The sequence below is a fragment of the Leptinotarsa decemlineata genome, unplaced genomic scaffold (assembly GCF_025532065.1).
Source record: "Leptinotarsa decemlineata unplaced genomic scaffold, Ldec_3_MD MMD2_tig00000035_RagTag_RagTag, whole genome shotgun sequence".
NCBI lineage: Eukaryota > Metazoa > Arthropoda > Insecta > Coleoptera > Chrysomelidae > Leptinotarsa > Leptinotarsa decemlineata.
In genome coordinates, this window is record NW_027412540.1 from 23,597,104 (window position 1) to 23,623,321 (window position 26,218).

General features: G+C 33.1%; 2 protein-coding genes and 1 long non-coding RNA gene across 10 annotated transcripts in view; 2 read left to right on the forward strand and 1 right to left on the reverse strand.

Moving 5' to 3' along the window:
• The first annotated feature begins 587 nt into the window (after nucleotides 1-587).
• Nucleotides 588-12,470, forward strand: LOC111507589 (cohesin subunit SA-1). 2 transcript variants are annotated; one of them, XM_074172050.1, is made up of 19 exons: nucleotides 588-1,183; nucleotides 2,358-2,488; nucleotides 2,542-2,742; nucleotides 2,795-3,005; nucleotides 3,111-3,279; nucleotides 3,327-3,465; nucleotides 3,898-4,079; nucleotides 4,131-4,299; nucleotides 4,352-4,559; nucleotides 6,787-6,947; nucleotides 7,039-7,230; nucleotides 7,292-7,408; nucleotides 7,462-7,656; nucleotides 8,594-8,759; nucleotides 8,817-8,923; nucleotides 8,981-9,154; nucleotides 11,598-11,773; nucleotides 11,861-11,964; nucleotides 12,016-12,470. In XM_074172050.1, exons 1-19 carry the CDS (start codon nucleotides 883-885, stop codon nucleotides 12,306-12,308), a joined length of 3,396 nt encoding a protein of 1,131 aa, XP_074028151.1. In that variant the 5' UTR covers nucleotides 588-882; the 3' UTR covers nucleotides 12,309-12,470. The 2 variants fall into 2 exon arrangements, with proteins under 2 accessions (XP_074028151.1, XP_074028152.1); XM_074172051.1 differs by lacking the exons at nucleotides 3,898-4,079; nucleotides 4,131-4,299.
• On the reverse strand, nucleotides 8,520-24,923 carry LOC141481061 (uncharacterized). Its single transcript, XR_012464728.1, has 2 exons — nucleotides 24,843-24,923; nucleotides 8,520-9,558 (listed from the first exon to the last, which is right to left on the reverse strand). It is a non-coding gene; the product is annotated as an uncharacterized lncRNA (long non-coding RNA).
• Pfk (ATP-dependent 6-phosphofructokinase) overlaps nucleotides 16,755-26,218 on the forward strand; it is a 41,218-nt gene continuing 31,754 nt past the window's right edge. For 5 of the 7 annotated variants that reach the window (XM_074172056.1, XM_074172054.1, XM_074172057.1 and 2 more), the window contains exons 1-6: nucleotides 16,755-16,910; nucleotides 17,043-17,138; nucleotides 17,199-17,283; nucleotides 17,342-17,450; nucleotides 19,013-19,285; nucleotides 22,550-22,636. In XM_074172056.1, coding sequence (XP_074028157.1) covers nucleotides 17,049-17,138; nucleotides 17,199-17,283; nucleotides 17,342-17,450; nucleotides 19,013-19,285; nucleotides 22,550-22,636 — 644 coding nt within the window. In that variant the 5' untranslated portion in view covers nucleotides 16,755-16,910; nucleotides 17,043-17,048. Of the gene's footprint in view, nucleotides 16,911-17,042; nucleotides 17,139-17,198; nucleotides 17,284-17,341; nucleotides 17,451-19,012; nucleotides 19,286-22,549; nucleotides 22,637-22,719; nucleotides 22,829-26,218 lie in introns of all 7 variants that reach the window. The other 2 variants (XM_074172055.1, XM_074172059.1) reach the window with 1 other exon arrangement.

The window sequence follows — 26,218 nt, forward strand, 5'->3', positions numbered from 1 at the left end:
TTTTCATATGATTATCGCAAGATACCTCACTTATCGTTTTTACCAACGAACTAATCCCACTAGCATTGTGATCGTCGTGGATGTTTCAGCATAAAACTATGTTATCTTTTGAAAACTATTTACACCTTATTTTTATGCTTTTTTGGGGATAGATTTTTTTGGTATACTGATAAATAACAATGTTCACATACGAATACTGCAGGATTGATTTAGTTTCACAGCAGTTGAAAGACATTTTGGAGGCGCTAATAAAATTCACAACGGCACATATACACACTTAACATAAAACAGTATAAATAATGTTTGTCAATATATGGTCAATGGTTAAAAACCCATAAACAGTTGTTATAGAGAAAAGTTATATCTCCCATTTTAATTTTATTGGCTCTTCAATCATCGTCATCGTGATGATTTTAATGTAGTACATATTAGTCAAATATCAAACTAAGAGTTCGGTTGTTTTGATAAAGTGACTTTTGGAATGTGGATTTTACTGAAACAAAAAATTCCTTCTCACAACTTTGGTCTGTTCTGAATATAAAAAATATAGAAGCACAAAAATAATTGTCGTATCAAATTCTAAACGAGGCAACTTTTTATAATCAATTTGATTGCCAACAACTTATCATTTATTAAGAGCGCGAAGTTCAGTTTGAATTTGAATTTTATTCAAATTTGGCGTCTATTGTCCAGCCAATAGAAAAATAATTACTTGTATCCAGCCAATAGCTATTGTCCTCAGAGATAGAAAACAAAAGCCGTTAAATACTAATGTTCCATGGCTTATTGCATTTAGCGTCGTGTTTTAAGTGGGTAGTTGAAAGTGCATAATATTTTGTATAAAAAAAATATCGGAATTTAAAACGTAATTGTTGATTTGAAATGGCTTCACCAAGCAAACGACTTCGACTTTCCCCGAGATCATCCCAAAGTCTGAGGACAACTCAGGATACCCAGGACTCGAAGATTACAAGTACCCCCATAAGATCAAGTGGAAACTTCCATTCTCCAGACATTTCAAGTATATCCTCTAGCAGAACTGTAAGGACGCGGTTGTCTGATGTCTTTGAGGCAGAAGATAATAGAGAAGTTTTCGAGTCTTCTAGCATCAGTGCCAAAGAAAAAGATGCGAGGTCATTGACTCCTGCTACCACAGTTTCCGAGGTTTCATATATTCCAGTGGGTAAGACAAACCTTTATCATGATTTCTTCAACCATACATACAAAGTCATATCTTTTGCTTCAATTTATAGTCTTCTTAGGAAAATATCAGTAGAAATTTTCAGTCTACAGATACTTTTGTTTCTTCAAGATAGGAACTGGAAAAAGATATCCTTCTGAAACTACCTCACTCACTCACTCATTTTGAACTTCTCATGGTGATTATTGAAATTTTGAGTTTTCTTTGACTTCTTGACACTGTTAGAAACAAATAGCTGATACCAATGATAAGGATTGCATATTAAGAATTCCCAGAGATAAAAATATTTAGAAAAAAACTTTTTTTGGTTTCCCACCTCTGGATTAATACTTGAATTGTATGATAATTTTGAGTTGATATTTTTTTCCAACAGCTTGACCTTATTAACCTTTCTCTATTTCATATCATTTCCAGAAACATGTGGATTCGTTTTCCAATGGCGTTTCAGAAGAGCTTCCCAAATTTCTGTTAACGCAGTTGTCGGTTTTGAAGATCGGTCAAAGTTGTCTTGGTTTTTCTCAGTTTGTCTTCAATCGATGACTGCCTGCCCGGTACTGATGATGCCCAACAGGCTGAAACATCTGTCTTACCAGTGGCTCTTTCAAAATATGTATTTTCTAATAAGTATGTATGTCTGCTGGATACAGTCTTCAGACATGGTTTGACCACTGTATTGGTACATGGGATGTTTCTTTCCTGCTTGGCGTTTTGTTCACGAGATGAAGCTGTTACTAGCTAACAACCTTTCTCTCAGAAGAAGGTTTCATACATGCAGTTAAGACGCATTGAAATTAATTGATTTCCAGGCACTTTGCTGTTTGGGTCAGATCTTTCCTGCACTGATGAGAGGTGATACTTGAAAACCGGTCTGTAGGTGATACTCAAATAATTTCAGCATAGTCCTGCTGCTGGGTGAATGTGAAATATCTGCGAGATTAACCTCTGTGAGGTATCTGGCATAAATATCTGTCGGATATAATTTAATATCCAGGCACTGGGGTGCCTGAATATTGATGATGGATATGGATCATGGATATGGATCAATATCCAGGCACTGGAGTGCCTGGATATTGAATTCAATTCAAAATAGTTATTTTCTACTATTTAATGTGTGAATAACTACAACTTAACATTTGCTAATGTTTTAAAATTTCAGAGGAGGACTACGATGCATATTTCAATAATTTGGGAAGAATCAAATATGTAGGGACAGTTTGGAAGTTGTACAAGCCTGTGAATGAGCATTCACTTTATCATAAAATTCTAGACGACCCTTTAAGTATACAGGTGCTTACGAAAATATGGCTAATAGTTCAAGTTTATAATTTGGTTAATTGTAGGAAATTGTTACAAAATTGTTCTTGAAATTCAACGTGAAACCAGAAAAAGTTGTTCACAGTTTAATTCAACTCTGTTTGGATGTTGCAAATTTCCAGAATTTTGATGTTACCAAGTATTACAAATTTCGGGAAAATTCAGAGAAAGAAATTATTGCTTTACTGGAAACTGATGAAGTCATTGATGATCATGAGACACTAAAGGTAATTGGAGATTTTATAAAGACTTTTCATCGTTAACAGCCTGACTTTACAGAGTAGTGGGAGATACTTATTTATGGAGTCGAGAAGTTCCCTTGTAAAAACGATGAAAATGGCCATTTACAATTTCTTCAAAAAACTGATCCTGGCTTCATATGATAATAACGTGCTGTTCAATAAATTTTTCTCAAAAAATCTGTTTAATTTCATCAAGTGCATGTCTTTCAGTAATATGATGGTCCTTCGACATACTGGTGTCATTATAGGTATGGAAATTGTGGATAATGTTCAAAGTTTGAAAATCTTTGTTATATTAGCTTACAGGTATAAGGATTCTGATACTTCTTCATCAAAATATATTTCTCTTTCAGCTATGAAAATCCTGACAGCTTTAGTGATAATTTACAACAACATCATTCATCGTCTCAACAACTCAAGTTCATCTGGCTCTGTTGAATCAGAAAAGATTGATCGAGAAAGTCAAAGAAAAGTTTTCAACAGTCTAATTGAATATTTCTATTTCATAGTCATTAAAAACTGGTAAGTTCGAAAGTCCCATGATGACTTATCTGAGATTTTTCTTTTAGTCGTTTACAAGAAAATAGATTACTCCTGATGAGAATAGAGTGTATACATGAATTTCAAGTTTGGGTGAAGTATTTTCCAAAAATTTTCATCAGTGAGCTGCAAGTTTGCACTTGTTTAAACAGACTCATTATTGATTCGGTAAGTATTTTAATAAATTAAAATTGTAAACTTGTCAACTTAGGTATTTTTATTTAATTATTTAATATGTGTGATTGATGACTTGTTTATTTATGGTAATTCATGATCACTTAAATGAAATGAATAAAAACACTTTTGTCTAAATACCACTGGTAGATTTTATTTATACGACCGGTTTTGAAAATATTATTTTATAGCATTTATTTATATTTAAATGAAGCATGTTTTCATCACCCCATCGAGGTAAGTTATTTGAAGAAGGGATTTGAATTGAAATATAAAGACAAAATAAAAATTGATGAGTGAATAAATATTTTTTCAGAAAAATTAAAATTCACCTCATTTTTTGAACAGACCTTGTGAAATGTATGCATTTTTAATCGGGAAATACAATTGTTCAATTAATTACACTTATTTTTGTGTTTTTTTCAGTCGAAAGATGTCCGATATGCAGCTCTTGAAGCATTCGAACGTTTTATAGAATCTCCTACTATTATAGAGTTCCTAAAACCGAACATATCAGAATTTATAGAAGTTATTTCTAAAAGGTTTTATGACATCGATTATAAAGTGTCAGTCAAAGCAATAGATATTTTTACCATATTGTTACAGAGGTAACTTGTTCATAATTATGTTTCAGCAACTCCTAATGATTTTTGTTTTAGTAATGAAAACTTCGTATCTACTCATCATTTCCAATTGATAACAAATTTGGTTTTTGATAAAATTTTCCATGTAGCAGAGGCTGCTGCTCGTTTTCTTAAAAAATTTCTTCAAGTTCAGGAATATTCCTCTGAATGTATACTTGAAAAACTTGCAAAAATGTCACTCTTGGTAAAACCTCTCGAGCAATATTATTCTGAGTGCTTAATGACTATTATTTCAGCCTAATGATTGTTCAAAACAACTTGTTGTCGAAAGTTTCCTTAATTGTTGCTCGGAAATGCAAAACTGGCAGTTATATTTGAAACTTTTGCTTGGCAAAGAAATTCAAGATCTGAAAATGAGGGAAGCCTTGGCCGAAATGTTAGCGGAGGCCATACATCAAATTTTGATTGGAAAATCTACAAAACAGAGAACGTTTTCACGAGAAGGTAAATAGATCTCTCTGATGCTTTTTAAGTCATTTTTGCCAATGAGAAAATTCATAACATCTGTTTAAAATCTGTTTTTCCGTTAATCAGCTGTCGCCCCCATACGAACGACAACTCTCAGAAGTTGAGAAACTTGTGCGAGCTAAGGACTAACGAGGTCTTACCTTTTAACGTGTGATTCCTAACATGCGATAAGGCTTTGTCTTTGAAATCCATCTTTTATTATTTGACTTTATTTTTATTGTTTTCGCATTACCTTTTAAACAAACTGGACATTTTTGCATATATTTTTTTTCAAGTCTGAAGATTATCAAGGAGAGACATATATATATATATATATATATATATATATATATATATATATATATATATATATATATATACATATATATAAGAAAATAAATATTTTGAAATAAAATCTCAAAATATTTGGAATGTCTGTCGGAAAACAACTACTACCCTGACTAATACCACGTTGGTCATTGAAGTATATCCTGTATACATTATGCAAAATATCTCACAGAGGTTAGTCTTGCAGATGTTTCTTATTTGTCCAGCAGCAGATCCATGCTGAAATCAGTCGATTAGATCTCCTACAGACCGGTTTTGAGGTATTACCTCTCAGTGCAGGAAAGATCCTACTCAAACAGCAATGTGTCTGCGACTTGATTAATTTCAACGCAGCTCGCCTGCATGTATGAAACCTTTGTCTAAGAGAAAGATTGGTAACTAGTAACAGCTCCATCTGTTGAACAAAGCTCTAAGCGGAGAAGAAACATCTCATATGCCAATACTCTTGACAGAAATCATGGTGCTGTGACCTGAAAATAGTCATTATAAATGTATTTCAGATACTCAAGTTTTGACCATTGGAGTACCTCAAGGATCAGTGTTGGGACCACTATTATTTATATTATATTGTAATGATGTTGGGGGCCGCGGTTGCTGAGAATACGTGCGTTATGTATGCAGATGACACATTACTTGTACATCTAAAGATTGAACCTCAAATGTACAAGCCCTTCTCGGATATACCTACACAGTAGGTCTGATAGGCGTCAGTCTATTCAACCTACTGTGTAGGTATATCCGAGACGGACTTTACAGTTCATTTCTTTAGATTTGTTTACTGCCTGTCCTCAAGCATAGCCCACTAACTAATAAGAAAGTTTTTCTTCCTTATTCAGAGAAATTGGGCAAATTTCTGATATGCAGTTGGTTAGTACCTCATTCACTAGATGGAGTGACAGTTTTGTTGTTTGCTCCAACTTAAGACAAGGAATGAAATACTCCGAAATGATTTCGATTTTCAATTATGGAATATCATTGACTTTAGGTCGATGATGGCCACTGTCTTGCATTGACGAGTGGCTAATGAGCCCGAAACCGGTCTGCAAGTGTGCCCGTTCCAAAATTGAAGGTCGACTCTTTCACTTGTATTGCCAATTGCATATGCAGGAAATGTTCTGTGAAGATTCCTGTACTGACGCCTATCGGATATTATCCAACGCCGTTCGTGGTATTAGCCAGTGGAGTAGTTGTTTTCTGATAGACGTCAGTACATTCAACCTACTGTGTAGGTATATCCGAGACGGACTGTCAAATATGATATAACCGCTAACTCACCTTCTTACTTGTGGCTAAAACTTTATAACAAACTGCCCGAATGATTGAAAACTACTGATAGAATTCAGGTTTTCAAAACCACCCTTATTTAGATCATAATTTTTATACCATAGAATTTCTCAAGCTTCTGTAATTTTATTTCTCTATCACATTAATTTAATGAAACTGGAGTTGAATGAAGTTGATATGTTTTGTCCATGACAATCTTTCATATTTTGTATGTTTGGTTTAATTTTACTTTAAGTATTAAAAAAAAATCTGTTTTAAAATCTGTTTTTCCGTTAACCAGCTGTCGCCCCCATACGAACGACAACTCTCAGAAGTTGAGAAACTTGTGCGAGCTAAGGACTAACGAGGTTTTACCTTTTAACGTGTGATTCCTAACACGGTATTATTGTACAAAATTATATTTGAGCTATCCTATAACTTTATAAGTTCTGAAGGATTAATAAAGTGATTTGATTTGATGAATTTATTTCAATGAAAGTACAGGTTACCCTGGTAGTCATGTTTTTTTTTTTTAAGAAAGTGTTTTGTTTTCATTTTGGTTGAATTATTTTATTCACGATTATTTCTCACAAATTTATTTTTAATTTTACAGTCGTTGACATAGATTCAACAGAACATCAGAAAGTTGCAAAACTATTCCCGACATTTAATAAGCTTCTACAAATATATGGAGAACATCCTACAGTTTTGAATCAATTGCTCAAGATATTTCCATTGGTGAATACCAATCATATATCTGGTAAACTCTGTGTAGTAAGTTTTTTCATAAGCAAAATCCTATTGTTGGGGACATGGAAGTAGTATTTATTTTGAGAAAAATCGTTTATTTGGTATTTTATTTCAGGAATGTACTGATCTTTTCAGTACAATGACTATATTGTTTGGTTATCATTCGGATGAGGGTTTACTGAAGAAATTGGCAGAAACCATGTACCACTTTGGAACCATCGCAGCTATTAGAGAAAGGATAAAGCAAGCTACTGAAATTTTGTGCACTAAACATGTTGACGAACTGCAAGCTTTCCTTTCAAACCCTGTAAATACTTTTATCAGAGGGTATCAGAGAATAATAGTATATTAATTAACTTTCATTTCAGACCAAGCACGTGTGTAAGGCATCTCTTAGAGTTGCTGTTTTATTTTCCCATTTCAATTTGACTGAAAACTTTACCTGGGAGATATTGTGTGACTGTTGGGCAGACGTGAATGAGAAAGTTTGTAGTGGTACCTTAGTTGATTTCGAAAACTCAAAAATGTGACTTTTTAGGCGATTGCCAATCTTATGATCTGTTGCAAATGGTTCTTGATTTGGCATTTGCGGAATTTATGGGATATGGCTCAGAAACATCAGACAAAAGAGCTTTCGAATATGTTCACACCACTCTTACATAAGTGTAATGAGTTCACCAGTTCATGTATCAACATGATTCAACATTTGCGAGGCGAAAAATTACATTTTCAGGTATACTATGATTATTCATTGCAAAGTAGATATGAACTTATACAGTGCATTTCTTTAATGTCCCCCACCCCTTTTATATTTTGAACGGGTCAACTTGAAAAATTGAAATTTGGGATAATGATATTAATGCATAAATACTTTATTTTGAAGTGAAATTGACAGGTGAAACGTTCAAAATGGCGACTGGGCGCCATCTGGGAAAAAAATTGAATGAAAAGGGGGGGTCTTGTGATACATCATTTTGAAGCTCCTGACAAATACTTCACAACCCTAGAATAAGCGAATCCTAACGAATTCGATATGGATATAGTATTCCAACAAGATGGAGCACCACCACATTACTCCAGACAAGTAAGGAACTATTTGGATACTACTTTTCCCGGTCGTTGGATTGGCCGCCGAGGTCCTACAGAATAGCCAGCCCGCTCGCCAGATTTGACACCTTTGGACTTTTTTATGGGACTATTTGAAGCAAAAGGTGTACGAAACTGAACCTGCTTCAATGTTGGATATACGACAGAGAATAATAAATATTTGTAGAGATATTGAGGTTACTGTGTTCGGAGTGAAATATCGGATAGGCTGTTCATATGTCAAGAAGTTCAAGGCAACCATTTAGAGCATCTTCTGAACTGACCTCAAGCTTATTACCTCAGATTATGTAGGTCAATGTTTTCAGGCAATTATTGAAAGTTTCGCCATTTTGTAGTAGATGAAGATATTGACATCGTATTCTTGGGTTGTGAAGCATTTGTCAGGAGCTTCAAAAAGATGTGCCATAAGACCCCCCTTTCTATTTATTTATTTTTTTCATGCATTAATTTCATTATCCCAAATTTCAGTTTTTTGAGTTGACCCGTTCAAAAAATAAAAGGGGCGGGGGACATTAAAGAAATACACTGTATGATAGTTTTATGAGCTCCATTTTTCATTTCAGGTATATGAAACCTTATGTGAATTTTATATATTGTACAGTAAAGAGCTCGAAACACCAATGAAGTTCAACAAACAATTTGAAAATCTGATACTGAGAATTGAAGATGCTCAAATACAAAAATCTTTGACTAATTTTCTGCATGAACGTGTTTTATCTAATAGAGAAAGTAAGCAAATTGACACATTTCTTATATTTTTAGTTAGATAGTTTATTTCTTTTTTAGTGGAACTTGTTGAACGTAGGGAGAACGTTGTTAGATATATTGATATGGTTCATTGCAACATTTTGCCTATAGAAGCGCTCGCTAATATTTTCAAATTCTATCACGCTGTAAGTATTTGCCTAGGAATAACCTTCATGAGATTCATCAAATAAACGTTCTTTCAGAATTACAATGACTATGGTTCCATAATAGAAAGTTCTTTATCGAGCATGTTGCAGGCAGATGATGAAAACACAATATATCTCGTTATTGTGTATACCTTAACTGTTGTCTACGAAGAAATCGTCAGAAAATTATCTGTAGTTGATATCAACACAGACGAAGCAAAACATCTCAAGGTAATGAATAACAGTGCAGTAATAGATCAAAATTGATTAAAAACGAAAGGGGTATATGTTTACCTACCTCTCTATCTTTATACATAAAATGTGAGAATCTCCCAAAGAAAGAAAACAGTTGACTTGCAGGAGACTGATGTGAAATCCAGGGGTTCTGTTTTTAAGCTTTCTAGTGTCCACATTTTTTTATCTTTGCTTTCTGCCCAACGTCTCTTCAACCAGCTTCTTGGAGTATTCATTCTGTTGAATAATCCTTTTAATGCTGCACCATTTCTTGTAGAAACTTGCATTGGTATTGCAGGCTGAATGCACAACGAATCGGGGGTGTTGATGTTTCTTCTCTTGGTAGAATGATGGTTTGTTTAGATGAATAATTCAAGTACTGATTTCCTTTATTGTCGTTGCTGCAGTTCATTTTGAGAATAATATGAGTTTTATGAAAGATAACATGTAGAGAAAAATAGACACCTGTCCAGTGTTGAGTAATAACATACTATAAAGGTAACCTCAAACAAACGAGACTGCTTCTTATGGGCGATCAGCAGCCCCTAGCAAGAAAAGGCAGTACAATAAAATTTTAATGGAAAACTATCAAAAAGTTTTTACATATGATTTCAATTATTCATGTGTATCCAAAATATTTCATCTTGTTCTTCAGATTCAGAAACATATAGAAAAGATTTTGAGGATATCATTTTTACTTATGTCATTAAGTATATTGTGTAGAAATCCTGTGAATGATATCTGATTCGATCCCATACGAATGTTTGGACTACAAACGGAATAGAGAAAAGTGTTTTCCTTATAATTCAGCGTTCATATATTGATTGATTGATTGATAATATGTTTATTGTTTAAGAATAAATTCTTGTTACAAACACAATGCCATAAATAAATATCAATATAAACACGAAGTATAAGATGTGAACTATAAGTGTATAAAGTATAAATTATTAAAATAAAATATAAACTATATATACATACATATGCAGAGGTTACTTGACAAGAACTTGGACAACGAATAAAAATATATGTTTCACACACAGTACAATCACAGTTTCATGACATTCTAAATTACAGGACATCGTCAAAATATTCTTGTAGGTCATAATAGGCTTTATCATGTAATAGTTTTGTACATTTCTTTCTGAATATAATGAAAGGAGTCTCTTTGATTTCATTGGGAAGTTTATTGTATATTCTGATTCCATTATATATCAACGAGTTTTGAACCAAACATGTTTTTGGAATTGGTAGACTCAGTTTCATTTGACCGCCTTGTGTAGTATGTGGCTGTAGCTGTATATTCATAATTCTCCCTATTTTTATTTACAATTGATATGGTTTCCTATAAATATTGAAATAACCGTAAGGATTATATGTTCTCGAAAAAGGGGTTTACAGGAATCCCGCCATTTCGCTTTACATAAGTACCTGATAGCCCTTTTCTGCAAAAGTATTTGTTTTGAAAGTATTTCTCTTTTGTATAATTCAATGTTTATATGAAAATAGCTGTTTTGGAAGGGCTTTTTCTTCTGGTTTGTGTCATAAAGTTACTTCTTTGCATGATCTACACATCTTTGTGTAGAGTTGATTTTTTTAAGTTGATTTCTTCCTTCCTTTCTTTCGAAGATTCCCACATTTTATGTATCAAGACTGATACAATTGTTCTCCTTCATTCTCCAGAAAATACTGAATCTTTCTTTTAGTTCTAGAGGGATACCATTGTTACGTTTTTCTCCGTGGGTTGACCAATGATTGACTACACTGAATAATCAAACTCAGCTTTACTTCACTTTAAATACACAAATATTTCAACTAAAACTTCAACTATTATTTGAAAGTCTATCGCCTCACTAGATCACTTCGCGTACCGCACTGTATCGTCCACTTGACTGTCTCAATATCCTCGTGGCTAGCCTTCCAATATCGTAATCGAATGTCGTCGAAATTTCTCGGAAGTTCTGTCGAAGTCGGTAGCATTTTTCTCGCTGCTTCTCGATCGGCGGGGAATCATCATGCACTCGCGCGCTCTTAGCCACGTCACGCCTGGTTTATGGCTATCAGCGGCGGCCGGCGTTATTTTCTTTCGGGCATGATTTACAACACTATGTTTTGTAAACGAAGAAGGTCAGTTATTTTGTAACAGAATCAATTGAAATTTTCAGCGCCGCCACCTATCACGTTCAAACAATATCATTTTTGAAAATTTACTAAATACTCACAACTCATGAGGAGCTGATTTTATCCATAGGTATTCTACTATTTGAAATGAAAAGTACGCTATATGTATAAAATAAAGATTTTTTTTATTGTTTAGTATTTTTTCGTAGAACTGTCGTGAATTTTTTGTTTATTCTTCTTTTTTCTTTGTGAATGGCTAGTCACCGAACGAAACATTTTAATTTGGGAGGATTTTCATTCTCTTTTATTTTTATTTCAGCTTTTAGTGAAGCAGTTTATAGCCTTCAGCCATTTCCGCAGCACCAAAAAACAATTCAAGAAGCTTCTTTACTTCTCAATAAAGTATGCACTGAAGGAAGAAATGAAGTATGCCTTTCTTTATTTTGTTGGTTATTTTATTGATTTGTTGAACGATATTGATGATCGAAAGGAAGTGTAAGTTATTATCGATTTAGTAAAATTCACTACTGCAACGAACTATCAATTTATTTGCCTATAGTACATTTTGCCTATTCATTTCAGATTTGAGTTCTTCAAACAAAAAATTCCATCAGGTGCAGAAAAAAATGATGCAGTGTTATATTTTGGGAATTGTTTTAAAAAGGTCTCCGCAACTAAGACACCAAGTATGAATAATGTCACTTAGTCTATGGAACCCTTATTTATATTTTTTTCAGAACCCCCCAAAAAGGTAGGAAATAAAAAAAGCAAAGAAAATGAAAAGCCAAAGAAAGGAACGCCTGAAGGAAAACAGGGACGAAACAAAACAGACGATAAAGTTTCAAAAAAACGCTCTGCCCCCCTAAAGAGCTCAACGCCTTTAGCGCATAAAAGAGGAGCTTCAAATAGAAGCAACAAGTTCAAGAAAAGAGCCGTAACAGAAACTGAAACTGAAATCTCTGATGATAATATCAGTATTCATGATGACAGTGATGATATGGATATATCAGTTTCAGGAATTAAATTGTAAAAAGTATTTGAGTACTGCAGAGACTATTGAATATTAGTCGATGAGTATTATCTGTAAAGAGTATCGAAATTTTTGTTAGAGTTTATGTATCCTTATTTAAAAAGAGTGTGTTTAGTTTTTAACTTTATTCTTGAAAAAGTTGTGAATAAAGTGAATTGAATATTGGTTTGTTTCAATTCATTACCATTATTGACATTCTCTTCTCAAGAGTTCCTACAGAATCTTGCTCAGTACGGACACTAATGAAACATTTTTTGTATGTTCATGGCATCAACAAATAGGATCATAGAATGTAAACTTTCACGGCCAGATATAACTGCGTGAAAGCTATTTTCTGGGTTTTTTGGTCGCGGTCCGCAGGTTTTTAGGTCTGACGTTTCGTCTACTACTGCGGTAGACATCAAAGGCGAGGAGGTAACGGTCAAAGTGCTCGAGTTGTTCCCAACGCAAAAACTAAAATGCTGGTATTTGACTCTGGTTCTATATTATCAATAGTTGTTGGCCGCGGCTTCGCCCGCGTAGAATTTGGTTTGTCACATTGTTTCGTGACAGACCATTTTAAGCAAGGAGTTGAAATATTTTTTAATTACCTAAAACTTGAGGTTTCCAACTTCAAAACCGACAAAATTCAATAAAATCTTTGAACCATTTTCCCTCTTGGGGGTGGAAATTTCTTATTCCCTTTCTTGGTGCTTATTTGCGCTATACAAAGAACCTACCTGCATATTTCAAGATTCTAGGTTCAGTCGCTTCAATTGTACATAAATATAAGAGCGGGCAACAGCTAGTAATTTATATTTCTACTTTAAAAATATAGAAACTTGAAAAAATATGCCAACTGCACTAAGTAATGAACGCAGCTTCAAGAATCGAACTATGTTACCTATGAAGAAATTCGCAAAACTAACACGACCGTCAAAAGACGTCTGCCTGCGTTCTCGGCGATGGCGCTTCATTGCTCTGATCGCGCATCATCTCCCGTCGTCTTACAGTAGATTCGACGCGTAATGGCTTACTGCGTTGCGTCAAGTTAATCTTATGGTGATAACTTTTTAACGATTCGTCCAAATACTCTGTGTAAAAGACAAAGTATACCATATTAAATACTTAAAACGACAATTGTATCAATTTTTTTGAAAATTTGACAGATATTCTAAAATGTGCATTGGAAAAAATGTATCCAGTTTAATTGTATACAGTGGCTACCACATAAGAGGTAGATATATGCTAACGGGGACTTTTATTTAGAACTATTCAAGATAAACAATATTATGGTGCAGTATTTGCATGTAACTCCAACGGTATAGGCAGCGCACGCCGAGATAGCTTTCAGAGAGCAACAATTTTTCCGACTTACTTAAAATACTTATCATTATATTAACATCAAAATTACAAAAAATATTTGTAAATTGTAGCCTATATGTTATTCTGATGTATAAGCTGTAATTATGTAAAGTTTCATCTAAATCCGTTTAGGCGTGAAAGAGCCACAAACGTGCCTACATCCAATATTAGTATAAACAGGTGGGCGTGGCTTGGTTTCTCACAATTGGATTACCTGACCTTGTTTGTGTACAATTGAGGACAGGTAGCCAGATTTTAATAATGTTCATTGCCTATTTTGACTCTCTATATACTCTTGGATAATAATTTTGGGTTTTGCAAGTATTACTGTATCTTCGAAGTATAAGTAACCGTCAAACGAGATGTAGCCGAACATTCTTTAAAAAAAGGAGGTGTTCATATTATCTCATTGGAAGTTACAGTTTCACTCGATAAAACTCAAAATCACTATTCAGGAGTATAAAGGGAGTACATTGAAATTCAAAAACAGGGATAAGTTCATTGGAAAAGGGAAGGCAATAAACATTAATAAAATCTGGCGTATGCCTCTTCAGGAACTGGGTTAGTTTACAAAGTGGTTTTTTGGGTTCAGCTCTGCAATGTTTTCCTCAAACCAGGTTAGTACATCCATAAGGTTAGTTTCAACTCATTCAATAAAACTGCAATGATCTTAATTCTAGGTTAGTGGGGTCGTAGGTTTCCTGATGGTTTTTGGGAATTGTCCTTGTAAAGTTGTTCATAGAGTTGCGGGCACAATAGCTGGCGAGGGTATGGTTCAGGTACAGGTAGACCAATGGTGGGATTAGGCGAGTTATTGAACATTAGAGTGGCTGTAGGCTGTCCCACTACTTGATTGCCAGCGGGAACTGGCAATAGCTCAGGCATATCCCCTGACTGGGGGAAACTTAAACCCACAGAAGGCCTTCAGGTGGTGGCCAGCAAGTCGATAACAGCGGTGTTGGTGCTGCTAAGGGTTCTAGTCAACCCTTAGAATTGGGCCATCTATAAAGTTGTGCTTGCCCTGTAGACGTAAATTTAGGGTGTTTCAACTAACTCCCAAAAATTATATTGACTTTGGGCAAATTATTTTAAAGAAATCAAATATCTGGAAATTTTTAATGATCATGTCGTATAAATCCATCATAATTTAAAACCATCAATATCTAATGCAGAATAACGGGCTACAATCACAGAATGCCAATTTCAAGAAATAGGGATTCTTGAAGGAAAAGTACGAATTCTACAGATACATCACTCCTGATTATTTCAAAATGTCTTATGATGGAAGGGACTTCTTAACTTGCGAATGGCTGTCGTGTTGGTGATTGCTGAATATGTCATTCTGATGGTGAACAGGTGAACTAGATTCATTGGGTCATCGAGTGTTCATGTCACGAACGTCGTGGTTTTTCTACCTCATCTCTAGCAGAATGTCAACATGTTTTTATGGATTGAACGATTATTCAATTCATGGCAATTAAAATATTTCGCACTTACTCATATTACCAACCTTTCATTCAGAATTACACTGTTCTTATGGTGACGTGTTACTCTTATTGGAATTGTCTTGTTTCATTAGTGTTACACATATTAGATCGATCAAGAGGCCCAATAATGACTAAATGATTATTTTAGTCACTTATTCCACTAAATACAATTTGAAGTTCTACTTATAACTATCAAATTCTACTTATAACAGTAACACAAGCAGTACCTACTGCGGCCAAACATCATCAGTGGTATATGCATTAACTGCTAAGACTTTGAGATATAACCTTCATCGCTGTTGACGCATATATCACTGATGATGTACATCGCAGTAGCAGACGAAACGTTTGGTACTTCAGGTTCCATACTATCACAGCTCACCAGCCCGGATTTTATTCTCTTCAATTGTGAATCCAGCCGTTAGAGCCTATATTCGGATACAATTATTTCACTTCTGCTTTCTTAGTTCCTTGTTATCTATTCAGTATCCAACAATAAAATTGTTTATTGTTGGATACTGCAGCGATAACAAGTAGTTTCTTGGAAATTCCGCTCAATCAATAGCCCCTACTACTATCGGAATAACATTTCCACCTCGTTTCCTAGGTCTAATTCCAATAACAAATATTTTTTGAGGAGTTTCACTGAAGCTGTCATGATTCCGCCTGCTTCGTTTCCGACTTATTAGTTGAAGACTTTCATTTGGCGTGGTACTTCTTGGGCCCAGAGGAAGGTATCTGATTTCAAGGCAAACATGATGGCACATCGTACAGATTCGCAGAAGTTTTCTCATTCTGATTTATAAATGCTTTTGATTTTTCTTGTCTTTTCATCCACTATTATTTTCCGCTGTCGCCCCAAACTTTCGACGATAAATGGACTAGAATATTTCATCATTGATGGCTGAGTTGGATGTTGATTTCAATTTAAAATTTTTCCTCTTAATTTTCAGGAGTTTAAAAATTTCTGTTTTAAGTTCTTGAACGCCTTGCTGTTCAAGTTTCTCTTCAATGATAAGTAGCAACTGCAACCGTTAAAAAAAAATAAGTTTTTTGTCTTCGTTCTGCTTGTTCCAACCATTTTAGTTCTGTCGCTTCCCTGTCGTCTATTTATATTTTTTTATAAGATCCAATATTTGAAGATCATTTGTCGACTACTACAAATCAAAATGGTGTAACGGTTTATGAATGTCAGTTTATTTTTTTATCTTTCCGCGTTACGGTCCACGTTCAGACCTCGCCAACGTTTTATAATCTATATTTCTTTTATGTCTGTAAATCTGTGCTTGCCAATCAATTCGAAATATACATTATTATAATTCAAATAAATCAAAATATTTTCAAAGTGTAGCGTCACTACTTTTACTACAAGAGTGGCAAACTACCTGAATCCGGGACTGACTAAATCGACAGAAACAAGCTACGTGCCTCAGATTCTAGAATATTAATCAGTACTAAGATGCCTAGAAACCCGCTAGTATTATATTCCTGATAGATCTCGAATCTCAATAATTCAAAAAGTTTCAGAAACATGAATCTTTCACAGTGGAGTAGACCGTAAACGTGAGCCTAGGCACGTCCATTCAATTCGTCGACACCAACAGATGATTAAATATGACACATTTTCCGAGCCAATAGAAAATTGGTAGGGTAAAATAGGAGACAGGGGTCACCTTGGAGCGGATATCTTGAAATATTTCAGTATTTTGATTTTGAGTTTGTTTTTGGGAGGAAATTAAAAATTATTCGGTGGTTCTTTATTGTTCATTAGGTAAGTATTATTAATACACAATAATTTATAAATTTTCTAGATAGTGAAAAACTACCTGCCGGTGTTTCTGTTCTTTAGAATGTTTCATATTATTGTTAAACTAGATTGTTTATTACATTTATGAAATTTTAGGCTAAAATGACAGAAAGAGCTGGATCAAAATTTATAGAACGGGGTGCCCATAAAGGCAAGGGTATCGCCGTTTTTACAAGTGGTGGTGACTCCCAGGTAAGATTTCAATTCATTTCTGAAAGGAAAAGTTTTTCTGATCCTTATCCTACATTTTAGGGTATGAACGCAGCTGTCAGAGCTGTGGTTCGTATGGGAATATATCTTGGCTGCAAGGTATTCTTTATTCGCGAAGGATATCAGGGTATGGAGTTGAAGGAAACAAAGACAGAAACCTAATTACTAATGTTTTTTATGAATAGGTATGGTTGATGGGGGTGAAAACATAATAGAAGCAAATTGGTCATCTGTTAGCTGTATCATTCACAAAGGTGGTACTATTATTGGATCAGCCCGTTGTGCTGATTTCAGGTAAACTTTTCTATTTTCATCATCTTCAGTTGCCAAGACGTACAGTTTTTTCATTCATTGCGTAGAAATATTACTTAATACCAAATTCTAAGCTACTTCAGTAATTTCAGGTTTTTGCTTTGCTATCTGTTTATCGGTGATATTGCTAGTCAAGGGATAAACCTCAATATTGAAAAATGTGGGACCATGTTTGAGCTCGTTCTTATTCTATTACTTCTATTTAACTGTCTATAGAGGATCTAAAATATCTTAACGTTCTCTAAAATTCAAAATTTCCTATAATTCTTCCAAAAAATTACTGTCATATATGTTAATCTTCAAAATTATGTTGATGATGTTTCTTAAAACACTAAGAGTTTTTATTCAATACTTAAAGATACTTAGAGAATAGGTACTTAAAATCAGAGAAGCAATTTTTTTGTCGAAAAGACTGTCTACAGTTTCTCATCTACCTTCTTTGGGTATTTTCACCTCTACAAAAAATTACTTTTGTTCAGTACTTTCTACAGATTAATTATTACTAGCAAGGCTCATTTTTTGTTCATTTCATTTATACATTTATAGACCACTCAAATTTAGACTCCAAAGGTCAAAGAACTATTAAATTGATGTGAATCCTCATAACTTACTACCTTGGGTTTTTATTGTGTATTATTATATACATTTTATTATCTGTATTGTCTTCCAACATACTATTTTTTTACACCATGTGACAAATTGATCATTCTTATTTATTCTCTTTTTAATTATTTTTATAATTCTCTTTTTTATTATTTTATTTATTCTCTTTTTAATTAAATAATATTTTGCAGTTTTCTTTGAAACTTCACTAGTTCAGTGATAAGTCTGTTGTAATCTGATTTGTTTTTGCTTCGGTGGGTTTATAAATGACTGCACTAAAATTAGTATGAGAATATTATATGTGAACAACTCATTTCAATGTAAATTTATTAGAGACAGATTTGGTTTTTTGCCAATATAACTTTATAATATGAATACGGTGTCTACCTCATGAAAAATTACTATAAGCAATGGTTTTGAATTGAAAGTCAACTATCCTGCAATGGCTTGTGAATTATTTTCTCTAATAATTATTTAATAAATTGATTGATGTAGCCGTACCTGGTAGAGGATGAAGTTATTCTGAATGACATGTTGTTCCTCCTGTCATTCAGATAACTTTTATTTTCTTTCATTATTTGTTTCAATTATCTTATTTATATGTACATGTATTTGATTATTGGTTGTATTTTTACAATTTTAAAATAATTTTTGTACTGAATAAGTTTTTTTACAGTTGAGGTTCGCAGTAAAAGTAATTATATAGAGAAACACTTCCAACTTTCCACAATTTTTTCAATGGATTATTGTATATCAATTTATAAATTTTCAAAACTGTTGCTTTTCAAAAGTATCATGTTGAGGAGTCCTTTTTTTTTTGTTGTGTAACAGGAGCAAGTCTTGATAGTATTTTTATTTATATATTTTTGAACTCTAGGTGATTAGGAATAACGATTGAAGAATGAAGGAGAATCGATTCTATTCACCAATTTATTTTTCAGAGAAAAGGAAGGTCGCCTTAAGGCTGCCAAAAATCTGGTGCAGAAAGGAATAACAAATCTGGTTGTTATTGGAGGTGATGGTAGTCTTACGGGTGCAGATTTATTTCGACAGGAATGGGGTAGTCTGCTTGACGAACTCCTTGGAAGAAATGAAATAACTGCTGAACAGCGAGAAAAATACAAGGTCTTGCAAATTGCCGGGCTTGTTGGATCTATTGATAATGATTTTTGCGGTACAGATATGACCATTGGTACAGACAGCGCTTTACACAGGTAATTTTGAATATGATTCAGTAGGGAGCATGAACTGTCTATCAAGAATTCTATCAAATACTTCAATCAATCAATCATTTACTTAATCCTGTGGAACTTAGAAAGTTATAGGACAAGTCAATTTGGAAACATTACAACAAATAAAACTCTAAACATGGAGAGTATAATAAGCATATAAATAAAATCAAACTTATTATGACAGTATGTAAGTCAAATAGTATGAAATTAAAATTAAATCAATTCAAGGAATTCTTGAATTGAGTAAGGACATAGATCTATCAAAACTTTTTTTAGTTGTCTTTTAAATGTATGAGTTGGCAAACTTATTAGATTGTATGTTGGTCATTGAATGATGTGAATGATTTTTGTATATAACTGTAAGGGGTATATTAGATATCACAGCGTTCATGAATCAACTTTAATGGGAAGAAAATGTTATTCTATTATTACTTATTACTTATCATCATAAAAATAATCTGTTTTGTAACTAATATAAAGGCTTTCATCATTATTATCATTTTTTCAACATAATTAGTACACTAATTGATGTGTACTAGGTTTCTTACTGAAATATGAAACACCCATAGTTTATTAGTGGTGAAATCAACTTTTTGTATAGCATTCAAGAATTGAAACCGTAGAAGCTTTTCAATAAAACAACAAGGAATCGGTATATGTTTAGGAGGAATTATTTTTGGGAAACTCAGGTTTTGGCTTTCTACTTCTCCATTTTTATTAAAAAAATATGAGAATCTTCCGAAGAAAGGGAGAAAGCAACTGATTTCGAAATAAACTTACAAAGAAGTAACTTTCAAACACAGATTAGAAAAAAATACCTCTCAAAACAATTTCTTACACGAAAGAAATAATATTTATGAAACAACATGTTTTTCTATTCAGTATGTAGTCCAAACATTCATTAAGGAATTCAATCAGATATCATTCACAGGATTGTTACACAATATAGTATATGAAAGAGGTGAAATTACATTTACATGTATATAATGCAAACTAATACGATAGTAACATGTCATCAGTTGGTATCAAAATCTACGAAATTGCTAGCAACTTTTATTTGCATAGCTTCCTCTTTTAGTTTAATGAATATAAGCTATCATCTGAAGAAGAACTATCTCTAATTGAATTCAAACTCTAATTGTTTTGCGTTTTTTTTTTGCAATGTCATAGTACGTGTTTTATCATGCTTATATGTATTCTTTCAACATCGGGACAGATAATTATTTTCCAAATGATTGGTTCAAGACAAGTTTATTCAAAAAATACTTTGTGATTAATAATTTTTAAAATAGTTGAATATGTTATGGGTTCAATTAGTTCTTGGAATAAAATAAAAATTATTGTACTTGAGAATTTTTAGTATATACACTGTCTGTTCAAAAAATAAGGTGTATTTTAATTTTTCTCAAAAAATATTTATTTATTCATTAATTTCTATTTTGCCACCTTCAACTACACTTGGCCAGCGATTTGGTTTTTATCTCTTCAATTGTCGCAAAACGCCGACCTTTCATGGGTCTCTTCAATCTTGGGAAAAAGTCGCAGGGGGGCAAATCTGGTAGATACGGTGGCTGAGGCATGATTACGATGTTGTTTTTGGCCAAAAAATTGCAAACAAGCAATGACGTGATGAAATCCATGAATTGCTTTCCCACAATACCGGATGGTTTATTCGTATTGCTTCTCGCAAGCAACGCATAACTTCAAAATGATACTCCTTATTGACCGTACAACCATGTGGCAAGATATTCTGTTGCACTACGCCACAGTAATAGAAGAAAATAGTCTTAGTTTTCCTGGGCTCTTCCATTGGGACGATTGTACTTTGGCTTCGATGTCATAATTATATACCCACGATAGATGTCATTCAAAAATTCATGGGCGATGCCCATGTAACGGTTTTTTTGGTCAAAATTTAGCAATTTTGGAACCAACATCGCTGCCACATGCTTTAAGCCCAAAATTGCTGAAAAAATTGCATGGCATGAGCCATGCAATTTTTTCTCAGCAGCTTCTCTCAGCAATATTATTCAGTTTATCTTTATGTCCCTCTTCAACAAAATAAAGATATGGAGTTAAACAATTGCAATTTCGAGTTGAAAAGTCGTAATTTCGCGTTAAAAACTCTAAATTTCGACTTTATACTCGAAGATTAAAGTCGAAATTTCGAGATTTAAGTCGTAAGTTCGAGATTCAAGTCGTAATTTCGAGATTTAAGTCGTAATTTCGAGATTTAAGTCGTAATTTCGAGATTTAAGTCGTAATTTCGAGATTTAAGTCGTAATTTCGAGATTTAAGTCGTAATTTCGAGATTTAGGTCGTAATTTCGAGATTTAAGTCGTAATTTCGAAATTGAAGTCCAAGTTTCTAGATTAAAATCGAAATTTCGGGATTCCGTAATTTTGAGTTGAAAAGTTGTAATATCTAATTAATAAAAAGTCGTAATTTCGAGTTAAAAAGTAGTAATTTCGAGTGTTAAGTCGAAATATCGAGATCAAAGTCGAAATTTCGCGATCAGAGTCGAAATTGCGCAATTCAAAGTCGTAATTTCCAAGAAAAAAATAATTAAAATATGTGGCCTTTCTGCTCTTCAGTAACTCCAAGTATGCTCCTGTATGAAAGTAAAATTGAAAATCTCGCTTATGAAAAAGTATATCACATAATAATAATTATAATGTGTTTTTATTTTTTCGAAAAAGTTAATGTTAAAATATAAATCAATAATAGCGGAAGGCGATATTCAACAGGGTTGCTATTCCACATAATATAACGATTCTCCATAACAATATTCTTCACTTTCTACACATTTTCATCGTTTGTTGATATTCTGAGGCGTCCAGGGCGAGTGTCGTCATTCACATTTTCTCGACCTTCTGTGAAAAGTGTGTACCACTTGTTAACATTATTTTGATCAGAGTACAATCACCATATGCCACTACAAACATTTCTAGTGAATTTGATGCAAATTCTCTTTGATAGTAAAAAATCGCTGAACATACAAAACACTTCAAACTTTTCTGCCTCTCATCAACAAAATAAAGATACTAACATAAAAAAATCGCTAATGGAATGCATATTCACCTTATTTTTCGAACAGTACTTATATTATCTTTTTGTTATTTGAGTTTCTTGTACCAGGCGGTAAAATCTTCTTCAGTATTATCATTTTCTGTAGAATAATTTAATTTGAAAAGAAGTCTTGGTATCATATCATCTCCAATCCGTTTTTTTTTTCAACTTTCACAGAATTATTGAAGCAGTAGATGCAATTGTGAGTACAGCTTACTCTCATCAACGTACGTTCATCATGGAAGTCATGGGCAGACATTGCGGGTAAGATTTTTATTTTTCTGTTCATTATTTTTGAAGAACATGCGACTTTGTTGTCTACTGTGAAACTACCCAAAATGTTATAGGTATTTAGCATTGGTCGCCGCTCTAACTTCTGAAGCGGATTATGTTTTTATTCCGGAATCTCCGCCGCCAGATGACTGGCAAAAAAGACTATGTGCAAAGTTGATACAGGTATATCGTTGTGAATCGCTTTGAAAATATAGGTGTTGTGGTTTGACTCTTGTACAAAATCTAACCATTGTGTTTTCCGTAGATAGTCTAACTGTATTTTTCTTCACTACTAATATTTCTTAGTAATCGTATAAAATTAAAGCAAAAAATTCTGTGAAATGATAGGTATTTATTATGGGGAACATTTCAACGTGATCGACGAAATAATTTCAGATGATACAATAATTACACTTGATTGTACAAAAAAAAAATTTTAAAGTACATTTATATGTATTTGAACATACACATATAATAACATTGAGAAAAATATAATTAGAATTTGAATCATAGCAACTGAATTCCTCAAACAGGTGTTAGGAATCACACGTTAAAAGGTAAGACCTCGTTAGTCCTTAGCTCGCACAAGTTTCTCAACTTCTGAGAGTTGTCGTTCGTATGGGGGCGGCAGTTGATTAACGGAAAAACAGATTTTAAACAGATTTTTTTTAAAACAGGTTTTAAAAGCCAAATGGAATAAATTCATTATTTCGGTTACGGTACATATTTTAAGAAAATCCCGAAACAAGTCATATTTAAATTATAATTTGACATACTTCAACGGAAAAAATGCTTCCCCTACTTTCAACCCCCGTCGAATGATAGGACAACCCCCAATTTTTAAAATGGGAAGTATAGGCTTGTGATATATCGTATGAAACGTCTCTCCATTCTCTATTCAAACATGTTATCGCTTTCAAGTTTATTGCAACAATTAAGATAAAATTAATTAAAATCATGTGTTTACCGAAATTCGATAAAATACTCCTAAAACTTATTGCAATGTACTCAAAACTTATTTCATGTGTAGGTATTGATAAGCAGAAAGTAAGCAAATACCATAGCAATGTTCTTTTCAGGTGGCATCCTTTAAAAAACTTTAAATAATTTCCATGGCAACGTTGGTTAAAAACGCCTTGTTAACTTGTTTTGTATGTCAGTATTTTAAAGTTTAAAGTTTAAAGTTCGTTAACTTCAAGTCTGACAAATGGTTAGATTAACGGAAATGCATAACAGTTTTACAAATGATTGGTTATGGAGATAAAACCCAAACACAACAGGTAGTAGCTCACCTATTTCATGAGAAATTTCCTAATTTACCGCCCATATCTCAAGGAACAATAAGCAAAATAGGGAAGCAGTTTCGTGAGCTTGGCCATGTGGGGCAGATAAAAAAAGCAGCTGCCAATCTGTTTGAAAAATCTGTTTTTCCGTTAACCAGCTGTCGCAACTCTACGAACGATAATCCTCAGAAGTCGAAACCTGTGCGAGCTAAGGACTAACGAGGTCTCACCTTTTAACGTATGATTCCTAACGCGAGTTGGACGATAGCAAGTCCGTTTTTCATTGAGGGCAACTTGAATGGCGATAATTTTTAAATATGTTTAGTAACCGAAATAATGAATTTATTCCATTTGGCTTTTTACACACTGTATAAAATTGATTGATTAAAATATGGGTATTGCTTTTTTCCAAACCTCAATAGTTAGCCCTCCTTCCTAATTAATCTTGATCACGTGAACTGATGGAAAGGATAAATAATAAGAATTCAATATTTAAAAAGAGAAATGATGTCTAAAATTCTTTACGTATATAGACTAAATTGTTGATTTCTTTTGAACTAATTCAAACATCCACTTTATTGTAACAATTTTTCTATTTTTGATTTATTGAATTTTGAAGTTAATCCGAATTATCATTTATACAATATTTATTTAATATATTGATTTACATCACATCGTGAAGGATGTTATACTTTGTATTCTAAAATATGTTACAACTGAGTAGAGCTCAATATTCATAAATGAACCTCAACTGACAATAGAAACGTATAACTCATTATATATTTTTGAAGCAGAATACCGGAAATGCCATCTTATAAGGCTGGTTAATGGAAAAAACTTTTTTTTTTAATATATTGACAAAATTCAGCTAATTTCCAATATTCAATCAATTTGATACTATTGCAGACACTTACTTCTGCCATAGAATTAATCTAACAGAAACACTTGGCCAACATACTAAAACTGTAACACTTTTCAACAGGTTTCAAACTAAGTTACAACTCTGATTCTAGTGTGTGATTTTGTATAAATTATGAGGATACAATTCAGAATTTCCAATCAGTCAATTGTATGTAAATGTTTTTTTTGGGTTATCGGAATGAAAAAACATTCAAGGTTGTTATATCAATCTCGTGTGTTTTCCTAAGTTATTCATGAGCAAATTTTTTATGTGACACTACTCATATAACCCTAATGCCAAAATCGATTTTTCGATTTGCGATTTATGTAGTAAATTCTGTTATTGACAATTTTGTTTAGCAAAGGTGAATATAATCAAATTGATATCAATGATACCAACTTTATGTAAACAAATATTTCAAGTGATCTCATTTGAACTAAATGTTTCTTAATTAAATATGGTTATACCTATCATACTGTATCGATTGTGTGAATCATTTGTTCTTCATGTGTAACGTCGTTAAGGGACAAAAGTTAATGTTCATCTCACTGACACTGTATTCAGCTTTTTCGTCAAAGAATTCAAGACGGAAAAAGCTTGCTCGTCCTCTCGAACTAGATGGATACAAATACTAGATTTATTCAATCAATCAAATTGCGAGATCAAAGTCTAAATTTCGAGTTGAAAAAGTCGCAATTTCGAGTCGAAATTTGGAGATTAATGTCCAAATTTCTAGGTTAAAGTCAAAATTTCGAAATTTAAGTCGTAATTTTACAAGATTAAAGTCGTATATCGAGCTAATCAGTCGCAATTTCGAGTTGAAAAGTCGTAATTTCGAATTTATAGTCAAAATTTCTAAAGCCTAATTTCGAAATTAAAGTCGTAATTTCGAGATTGAAATCGTAATATCTAGTTAAAAATTTGCGGTTTCAAGGTATAAAGTCGTAATTTCGAGTTAAAAAGTCGTAATTTCGAGTTAAAAAGTCGTAATTTCGAGTTTAAATGTCGTAATTTCGATATTAACGTCTAAATTTCTAGATTAAAGTCGAATTTTCGAGATTAAAGTTGTAATTTCGAAATTACAAGTTCAATGTCATAATATCGAGTTAAAAAGTCTCAATTTCTAATTAAAAAGTCGAAATTTCGAAATTAGATCGTAATTTTGAGATTAAAGTCATAATTTATAGTTTTAGTTGTAATTTCGAGTTAAAAAGTCGTAATGTCCAGTTGAAAAGTCGTAATTTCGAGTTAAAATGTCATAATTTCTAGTTTGACTTCGAAATTTTGAGATTAGTAGTGGTGGTAGTAATTTAGAGTTGAAAAATCGTAATATCGAGTTAATAATGTCGCAATTTCTAGTTAAAAAGTCACAATTTCGAGTTAAAATGT